This window comes from Euprymna scolopes, chromosome 6, assembly GCF_053919585.1.
Source record: "Euprymna scolopes isolate OS-2025 chromosome 6, ASM5391958v1, whole genome shotgun sequence".
Taxonomy (NCBI): Eukaryota; Metazoa; Mollusca; class Cephalopoda; order Sepiida; family Sepiolidae; genus Euprymna; species Euprymna scolopes.
The window spans coordinates 26,025,230-26,035,934 of record NC_136487.1 but is presented as its reverse complement, the minus strand read 5'-3'; the positions used below and the strand labels follow the sequence as shown (position 1 = coordinate 26,035,934).

The window sequence follows — 10,705 nt, the reverse complement described above, 5'->3', positions numbered from 1 at the left end:
TGAAAAGTTGACAAAGAGAATAGGCAAGTTATCTCTCGATATATGACTAATAAATAAAATAAATTACTCTGTGAATCAATGTTAAATCTGTAAATGAGATTTATAACCCATTCTGTGGCCCTTCTCAGTTTTATGTTGTAAATGTACAACTTCTAATAAAAACAATTTGTGCTGGTTTCATTTTTTTTTTATTGTAAAAAAAAAAAAAATCATCGGTTTGGAACCAGAAATTAGGCTATAATTTTCTTGATTCCGTATCGGAAAAAAAAAAAGATCCGATTTTTCTGATTCCGATTAATCGTCCGTTGAGCATGCGCTACTAGACAACGCTAAAGATTTCCCATATAATTTGAGTCGACATTTACGGCATTTAATACTTATAATTAGGTTTGATCAGGCTGATACTATCTTTTTCCTTCTTTCCTTTTTCAAGAAAATATTATCACCGTTTGGGTATCTCAGCTCATCAGAATCACAGGCTCACTCTTTCGACTTATTAGAGCCTATTTGCGGCTTGGGCAATTGCTACCTGTCGACTGAACTCTAAAGATAAATAATTTAATTTCTTCTGAGTATTTACCATCTCAGCGATAGTTCCGTCCAACTCATTTTTTATCCGGGCTTGCTTGGCTGTCATATCAGTTAGTTGGTTTTGCATCTGGTCACGTTGTAGACGATCAAAGTTATTTTTCTCGCCTGCGCACATACAGAAAATGCAATGGTCGCTTGAAGGCTTCTCGTCATTCTTGCTCGTATTCAAGTCCTGAAACACTTGGGACAGACTATCTTGGTCGTCGGTGGAACTGGGAGAATGAGAGAATAGTAAAAGACAGAGATAGTTGTAAACATACCGACATAGGTAGATAGATATGGTAGACATAACTATGAGTAGACATAAATAGATACAGATATATAAGCAGATAAATATGGATTCATTAGCATAAATAGACATGATACAAAAATATTGAAAGATAGACACAAACTCACCTCGTATAAAATCAATATAGAAAATTAAATTCCATGCTATTCGTAGCATTTCTTGGCAAACAAAAATTTGGAAAAAGTGTTAAAATGATATAATTTGAACTCTGAAATCTGGTTCAAAAATATATAAAATAGAAAAGAAACTGTGCGTGTGCGACTTCGTTCCGTATGGAGTTTTATGAAATTTCACTCGAAGGTACTTTATGTACCTGGCAGAGTTCTTTGATAGGTTTTGTATCGGGATGTTTTCAATAGTCATCGATAATCTATAAAATCTGATGGAAGCAGGAACAGGCGATTTGAATCAAAGTTAACACCTTACACAGCCTAACATTATAATGGCATTTGAGAAGTTTTATTACCACACAAGCAGAAAGAGCCAACATAGAAAATCAATAGTAGGTTCTTAGTTATAACAAGGGCACGTTCGAAATGAATGTTTCTGGTTAAAGGACAATTGTCCATGATATTTAACTTTTTCATTTTAAACTAATTCAAGCCGCATCACCGCACAAGCAGTAAGGTCAGAAATATACAACCAACAGTAAGTTCTTCGATATAACAGGGGCGCGTTCGAAATGAATGTTTATATTTAGAACACAATTGAAGCATGCTACTTGACTTTTGTATTTTAAACTTTCATTCAAGTCATTATATATATATATATATATATATATATATATATATAATTTTTTTTTCATAGAAAATCCGCAGTAGGTTGATTTCAATGACAATGATCCCGGGCAACATCGAGTCTCCCTGTTAGTAAAGAATACAGAAGGAAAGCAAATATAAGGGAGAAAAGAGGGGAAACGGATAAAAGATAAAAGAATACGAAAAACTCGAGATAAAAAGAATGTATAGAAAAAAGAAAAGATAAAGAAAAAAGGAGTAAGAATAAAAAAAAAATATAAGTCAAGCAAGAAGATACTGTAAAATTTATGATTTATAATTTTTAATGGTTATAAATACGAAAAGAATATCACAAAATATGTTTAAAGGCATTATAAAATAATAAAAGTATATAGCAAAAAAAAAAAAAAAAAATGAATCTATGTGGACTCTACATTCCTAATTCGTTTTTCTTTGCAAAATTTATTTGTGAAGTAAGGCGCTCTGTGGATACTGGGTATCTATGTACGTATGGTTCATCCAGTTTGTTCACCAATGTGCCTCTCGATAAAACTATCGGGATTTATGCCCATGGTCGTTCTCTCGCTAAGCCCACATTTCCTGAAGATATATTTCTTGACCCCAAAGGTTTAGTCTGTTCAATTCTGCATTTACGAGAACATGTCTCAGCAAATTAATGGAATAGCAATAGTAAGTCTGTCTGCAAAGTTGCGACTCACCGTAACGTTTCCACACACGCAAGACGTAACGAAAAACTGCCTCTTTTCCTTCCAAGCCGGGTTGTTTTATGTATTTATGCATTTATTTGCTTCCCCACGAAAGCAAATTAGATACAAGGTCGTTTTTAATGTGGGTTAAACCAGCTCCCCTAAAACAAGGGAGGGTAAAAAGGGGGAACTCTGGCAGTATCCAAAAAAATTGTAATTGTCTCAGTATGAAGGGTTTCCCTACATTGACCAAGGACCAATTAACTTATGTGCAGCATCTGCAGAACAGACACTACACTTTGATCCTGGCCCGAAGGCCAATTTTATCCGCCTAAAATCTCGCCCAGTCCCGTGGGCTTATCACGTTCTTCACAACTTCTTGCATAAAACCAGGTACACTTCTCGCGTTTTCTCTTTTTTCTTTTTATGTGTGAATGTCAGAAAGAACACATGCTTTATCTCGTTGATATTCCTACTACAGATTCCTTTTGGCCCAGGTCTGTCCAATATTTTTGTTGTATTTCAAGAGTAATTATTTTTCGATTGATTGCCGAAACCGGTATGCTGTTTACGTTATGTGGATGATATTTTTGTCGGTACTCGGAAAACTCGCCCCTTTTTGCTTGGTAGGAAAACTGGTTTCTTATAGAATAAATATCGATTGAAAACACATTTTATGACCGTTCTTGAAGATATTGTCTTTAAAAGAAAATACACATCCCAAAATCTTGTTTTAAAAAAATAAACTTAATCACGGAGTCAAGACAAGAAAAACGAAACCATATATTTATTTTTTTTAATATTTTAGTTTTAACACCTGTTTTTACGAAACAAAAATAAAAGAAAGAAAACACTTACGTGTTATCAACGAAAACAATTATTATATTTAGAAGAATTAATTTAGTTTAAACAATTGTGTTATCACGAAACAAAACAGAAAACACGGTACTTATGTATTTTTCATACTGTGCTGAAATAATAACCTTATTATTTCGAAAGCCATTCTTAACATGGGGAGAGGAGGGTATCATTTAAAAGTCATTTCGGGGACAGGTCTGTAGTATGCAGACGGCGGTTATTGTTAGCGGGCGATACCTCCAATTTCTTCTTGGTCAAATAACGCGGCAAATATGTAGCAAACAAGATGTTTTTTTCCGAACAAAAATATTTGAAATCCCAAACATTTATTGTATAAAAATGTATCAATATATAATTATAAAAACATTTATTGTATAAAAATGTATCAATATATAATTGTAAAAATATTTATTGTATAAAAATGTATCAATATATAATTATAAAAACATTTATTGTATAAAAATGTATCAATATATAATTATAAAAACATTTATTGTATAAAAATGTATCAATATATAATTGTAAAAACATTTATTGTATAAAAATGTATCAATATATAATTATAAAAACATTTATTGTATAAAAATTTATCAATACATAATTATAAAAACATTTATTGTATAAAAATGTATCAATATATAATTGTAAAAACATTTATTGTATAAAAATGTATCAATATATAATTGTAAAAACATTTATTGTATAAAAATGTATCAATATATAATTGTAAAAACATTTATTGTATAAAAATGTATCAATATATAATTGTAAAAACATTTATTGTATAAAAATGTATCAATATATAATTGTAAAAACATTTATTTAAAAGTTTGCATAAGAAAATATAATTTTAATAAAGCAATTTTGAAATAAAAACAATATTGCATTTTTGTAAAGTAAAATAGGTTCTTTTTTTTGCGAACAAATAAATAATTTAAATGAAACATTTTTTTTTATTAAAGCGATTTTGAAGGGTCAACAACAAATTAATAATTTAAATTTTTTTTTACCGAGAAGCGCCATCTAGTGACAGTTTAGTGAAATATGCCAATAAAAGATAGCCATCTTCCTCATACTGCACAAGTGCCTTTTGTTGTTTCGTGAACACAAAATGTGTTAAAACTAAATTAATTTTTCGGTACTTCACGGGGAACGTGGACCCTGCGTAAACAGTGTTTTTATTCAATGATTGCTCCCTCAAAGCGTTTTCTTTCACTTTCTTCGTATATATCTCAGGGTTTATTTTTAATCGCGCGTGTATTTATTTTTGAATTTTTTTTTGGGGGGGGGGGATTTGATTCATACTTTTATTTCGTGCCTGTTTTTTTATTTTATTTTATTTTAATTTTTTAAAGTTATTTTCTCCATTTTTTTTGTTAAATTATTTTACATAATATTCAAACAAGGCCTTTACCGCCCCACTTTTTTTTTGGCCTCAAATAGTACCTTCAAAAAGTTTTCGTGATTAAATAAACCAAAGAAAACCTTTTGCGCATACGCTTTGAGGGAGCAATCATTAAATAAAAACACTGTTTACGCAGAATCCACGTTTTCTAATTAAAATTGTTTTATTATTTGATAATACAAGAAGTGTTTTCTATTTTTTTGTTTATTTCATAATAACACAAGAAATGTTAAAATGTTTTTTTTTTTATAAATATATGGTTTCGCTTTTCGTGTCTTCCGTTCGGTTTCGTTACATAATCAACCGTATCCACTTTCGGTAGGTTGTTTTTTTTTCCGAGCAGTGATCTTGGATATTACCTAAAAATATACTAATTTATTTTCTTTTGGAGGGGGGAGCTCGTTTTAAAACTATATCTACCTCAGTATTTTCTTTAATTTTCTATTTTTGAGCAATTATCGAGACTCCTAAGACGTGATTATCTCATGTCAGACATTTTTTGTTCAAAAGTAACACTTGGCATTACTTGTTTTTTTTTTATTTTATTAAATAAACTCTTTAAAATATGTTGAACTACCAAAAACTACCAAAGCTAGGTAGAAAACGAAAACTTAGAAAAATCTATTTAATTTTTTCAAAACAACAGTAAACAAGTAAAATATTTAAAATATTATAGGATGCGTATTCTCTTTTAAATACAATATCCTCTTCAAGAACCGCCATAAAATGTGTTTCAATCGATATTTATTTAATAAGTACCAGTTTTCCTGTTTATAGCCGGAGGTTTCATATTAAGAAATAGGACGAGGACATTCATATTGATGAGGGGAAGATACATTTATACCGTTCTGGAGTGCTTCTTCTTAACACATATGGTAGAGAGGATAGAGGGTGATCAGTTCTTTTAACACAGGAGGGGACAGTCATTACTTATGATGGAGAGACATTACTTAGGATGGGATCATACACAGTTCATATAAGGATGTTTCACACATTACCCTTTTCTGTTGAATGATGACACGACACAGTTTTACAAAAACATAACTTCTTTATCAGATCGACCGGTCGAATGATGATGACGTCAAGGAATTCAAAGTCGTACTACATGATTAAACCTTTCTCCCTTCGCTTCTAAAGGGACCCTCCTCTCATCATGTCAGCTCTGTCCGACCGACTCTGCTGGTTGTTTGATCCGGACTCGACTGCCTCTCTTTTCTAATCTGCTAATCCTGGCATATATTGAGAAATTCCCTTTCTGCTATGACGTCACATGTGTGGTTCAAAACGTGATGAACTCACGTAGCGAACTCACCTGGTTGACACGTTCTCCACACACACTTCTGCAACAAAGAATTCTCACTAACCTATTTTTCAATATATTTAATTTCTATTGTTTGTTCTTCTCTAGCTGACCCTTTTTAATTCGGTTTTCATAAAAAGAATTGAACAATTAAATTCTTTTTACAAACAAACATCTAAACTCTTATATGAAATTGAACAATGCGAAATTCTGACGTTCCATTTTCTGAATCTATTTCTGAACCTTGCTTACAAAGTTCGAATCTCGGTCTATCCTAATCCCATTTTCATTTATCTAAAGTTCTTACTTACAGAAAAAGGGGACAGCCCTTTTTCCTGTAATATTCCTATCTAGCAAAAAGGCACGAGTTTTCCGGGGACGAGTTTTCCTAAATTCATTTGTCATATGTACATCCCGTACGGTGGCCGAATTGTTTTTTTTACGACATTTAAATTTACTTCACTCAGCATTGATGTATAGTATACATGGTAAGGGGAATAACTCGATCTTGCCGAAAGATCAAATATTTGATTTCATTGCCGGCATATACAGAAAACCTATTTTTACAGGTCAAAATATCAGCTGGAATTCGTTCTACTCTGAAAAATAAATCCGATCAAAACATTAGTACATTGGGTTTTGCTGATTTGCTCTAACACTAAACTGGATGCAAAGCTACAAAGTAACTGGGATCCTTTCGTCCGATGGTCATCTTTACACGACTGAAAATTGTATAGAGTGAAAAATCGCTGCCTTTAAAAGTAAAAACGTTTCGGGTTCTTGAAAAAAACGTCCTGTTTACACACTATTGAAAAATGTATGCCGGATAAAATCGTTGCCTTTAAAGCTAAATAATTTATCCCAAGGCCATAAAGAGTACTCTGATGAGGCATTTTGTTTTGCAGAGTTTTTTCGCAAACTCATCTAAAATTCTCGAGTCGGTTGTTATGAACTAACAACAACTGTCTTTGTGCAAACAAAAAGAGTACACCCACACTTTAGAACTTATGAGTGTACGTTAAGAATGTCTCTTCTCTCCCTTTTCTTGTCTTTGTTTTTTACTCTGGATACTTATTTATAGTCCTTTGGCCACGTTTTTAATCAATATCCTCCTCGTTGTCGACGTCTGCCTTGAAAAGCGTCAACCGAAAGATATCTTGGTATTTTTTTTTCTTTTGCTGTTGTGTTTTTTACCTGCCGCTTTTCTTTTACTAATTGTTTTAAAATCGCTGTGGGTGTGAAAAAGAATTCGTGATTTTATAATATATTATTTTATAATTACGTGATTTTATAATATTGCCTTAACGAATGGAAAACCGCCTCTGTGGTACCAGTCTTCAAGAATTCTGGTGAAAGAACTGACCCACTAAATTATCGCCCCATTAGCCTCCTCCCGCTTTTCGCCAAAATATTTGAGTCCTTAGTTAATCAAGCCCTAGTCCAGCACCTAACAGCTGCTAAACTCCTGACTGACAAACAATATGGATTCAGGCAAGCCCGTTCAACAGCAGATATCTTAACTGTAGTTTCTGAACGTATATACCGTTCATTGGATAAAACAGGGGAGGGTAGAGCGGTGGCCCTCGATATATGTAAGGCTTTTGACAGGGTATGGCACGATGGTCTTCTAAGGAAAATTAGATCATATGGAATCACTGGAAGAATTCATAATGTAATTAAATCCTTCTTAAGTAATAGAAAAATCAAAGTTGTCCTCGATGGTCGTACATCTAAACAATATGACATAAATGCGGGAGTACCTCAGGGGTCTATCCTTGGACCTCTATTATTCCTGATATTCATAAACGATCTCCCTGATAAAATTGTTTCGGAGATGGGTATATTTGCCGATGACACCACTCTCTATAACAGATATGAGGGGAAAACAAATGAACACATATCCAAGGAAATGGCAGAAACACTAGAGGATGACCTCCAATCCGTAGTGGAATGGGGACAAAATGGTTGGTCACATTCAATGCTGCTAAGACTAAGCTTGTTTCCTTCAATAACTACACGAAACATTCTCTACCACCAATAGCAATGGCCAAGAACACATTACCTGAAAGTACTTCTTTTAAACTCCTCGGCCTAACGTTTACAGGGAATATGAACTGGAATAGATACATTGAGAGCATTGCCAAGGCTGCTGCAAGGAAGGTTGGCTCCCTCTACCGTGCTAGAAAACTACTTACGCCTGACAGTATCCTATACCTCTATAAGGCAACCATTCGCCCATGTATGGAGTACTGTTGTCACATCTGAGCTGGTGCATCTGCTGCTTGTCTCTCGCTCGTGGACAGGATTCAAAAGAGAGTCGCCAACCTGATAGGTCCTGAACTGTCATCTAGGCTTCAGCCTCTGTCCCATCGACGAGATGTTGCATCCCTCTGCCTGTTCTACAAATACTTTAATAGTGAATGCTCTGACGAACTGCAAACACTTGTACCTCCCGACGTAACTACACCCGACAAACCCGACAAGCTACTAAGTTTCATCCCTTTACAGTAGAGATCCCTAGGTGCAAGAAAGCCTTTTACTCCAATAGTTTCTTCCCCAGAACTGCGGGTCTTTGGAACTCCCTTCCAGGATTCTGCTTTCCCAACTGCAATGATGTGCAGAAGTTCAAGTGTAATGTTAACAAACATCTTTCTACTCATCTCCCTTCATAATGACCCCGCTAATTAAGTCCCTGATAGTAGCTCCCTGCTTCAAAGTGGCACTGTGCCTTGTTTGGGGTGAAAATTGAATTAAAAAAAAAAAAAGAAGATAACAATGACAGTACACCATGTATATATATATATATATATATATATATATATATATATATATATATATATATATATATATATATATATATATTCCCTATACAGCTTGCTATAGCAGAATAGGTTATATTACCGATGCTGCTATTGGAATTGTTTGAAATTTTCATATTCAAAACTCCTTTCTTACCATTTTATCGAAGTCCGATATTTCTGTATCTTCGCCATGCTCTCTTCATTCAGACTTCTCAGAAAGTCTATCTGATTACTAGTCTCTGTCATTGGTTGGAAGTACATCGATTCCAAAGATGCGAAACTTGGACAACGCTTCCTTTGTTTCTGTTAAAACGTAAGGCAAATGGTACGCATAAATGCAAACGATAAATGAAGTTTTAGGGTTATTGTGGATCATGCTAAGAACACCTGCTTCTAATTTATTTTATTAACAAATGTTTTTTTTTTTACTTTTAAGCAATAATTACGTATATATCAACGAGTAAGTAATAAGAAATTTATTAATACATGGTAATTATTTGCTTCCACACGAAAACAATGTGACACAAGGTCGTTTTTAATGTGGGAGAATACCAGCTCCCCAGAAAGAGGCACTTTGGCAGTTGCAAAAATACAAATTGTCTTCTTATATAGTATATAGTATAGAAGGGTTTCCCCTACATTGACTAAAGAGAAATGAACTTAAATGTAGCATCAGAACATATACTACACTCGGATCTTAGCCCGAGGCCAGATACCTTATGTATTTATCTGATAGATTATGGAAGTAGTTTTGGGCCTCTAGTTGACCCTTAAAGAAGCCAAAGATACTTTTCTAACATGTTAGATCATGAAATTTATGTATTTCTAATTAGTTTTAGAGATTTAACATCTCTGAATAACTCAATGGGTAAGACATCTAGTTGAAAACAAAGGTTGCTGTTAGAGTAAATTCCCCTTAATATGATGTTGCATATGGTGCTATCCCATACTAACTAGGTAAACAGCAGGTACCCCTGCTAGGATGGATGGATATATATATATATATATATATATATATATATATATATATGACACACTAAAACTTGGATCTTGCTTGTCCCCATGCACACTAGATGATGTAACTGCTTTGTTACGGTATCCATTAAAAAGAAGTTGAATCTCTAAAAGATGATGTCATCCATTAAAACAGAAATACGGGATAACGAAGTGATGAAATGATGACGTCATTCATCAAACCAGATAAAGATGGCTGACAAAGAGATCCTTACTAAAGGTCAATCTAGACGACGGACATGTAATTTTCTACCAAAATTCACGAACGGTTATAATCACGCTTACACACTGGTTCCCATGAGATCATGTGTTCACGTTTCATAAATAACTGCGATTTCGAATGTTTACACAAATTGATTTTAAGCAATTTTTAAATTTAATATTTTTTTAAATGTTATTCAAACGGTTTCAATTTTAAAGTTGCAGTGTTGCTACTGTCTTAAAAGTACCTCTGAAAATGATGCTTTGTAAAGTTTTTTGTTTTTACCTGGAGTTCCTCGTTTCTTTCTTCGACTAGACATTTCAAATGGGCAATTTCTTCATCTTGACTCGTTGTCGCCTTTCTTAGAGTTTCCCCAACAAGGGCAGCTAACTCCAGATCTGAATGACAAAAAAACAGTTTATTAAAAGAAGGGCATACACGATACACCCACCCACCTCAAACGTTTATTATTTTCTTTGGATTATTATTAAATACAGAATAGTCACGGCATCAAATAGAGATCTGCAGCATAGCTGGAATGCATGTCAATTTTGTTGGCAGAATCGGTTGGTCAAATTTCTGTAATCGCAATGGCCAAGTATCAGCTGAACAATCCATTTTCTGTCCCGTTTTCTTCTCTGCAATAACAGTTGAAACATTAATAAAAAAAATCCAATTGAGTTTTAAAAATCTTTTTATAGCCTACACATATACGCATAATGTTTTCAACTCTTTGCCCCATGGAGGAGGAACTTACTGCTATTTTCTTGTCTCTTTCGATGATTCAGTCAAAAGTGACAG

At 33.6% G+C, this 10,705-nt stretch overlaps 1 protein-coding gene across 1 annotated transcript; it reads right to left on the bottom strand.

Moving 5' to 3' along the window:
• Positions 1-400: 400 nt before the first annotated feature.
• LOC145278303 (uncharacterized) lies at positions 401-10,395 on the bottom strand. The gene is made up of 3 exons (XM_080130596.1): positions 10,190-10,395; positions 8,843-8,991; positions 401-803 (listed from the first exon to the last, which is right to left on the bottom strand). The coding sequence occupies exons 2-3, from the start codon at positions 8,947-8,949 to the stop codon at positions 497-499; spliced, it is 414 nt and encodes a 137-aa protein (XP_079986722.1). The 5' UTR covers positions 8,950-8,991; positions 10,190-10,395; the 3' UTR covers positions 401-496.
• Between the last annotated feature and the right edge of the window lie 310 nt (positions 10,396-10,705).

What these genes read in the sequence shown, in the direction of transcription:
- LOC145278303 (XM_080130596.1), bottom strand. Translation starts at nt 8,949, where the DNA reads ATGTACTTCCAACCAATGACAGAGACTAGTAATCAGATAGACTTTCTG. An exon ending in TATCGGACTTCGATAAAATG is followed by an intron (nt 804 to 8,842) that starts GTAAGAAAGGAG and finishes TCATTCTCCCAG; the next exon opens with TTCCACCGACGACCAAGATA.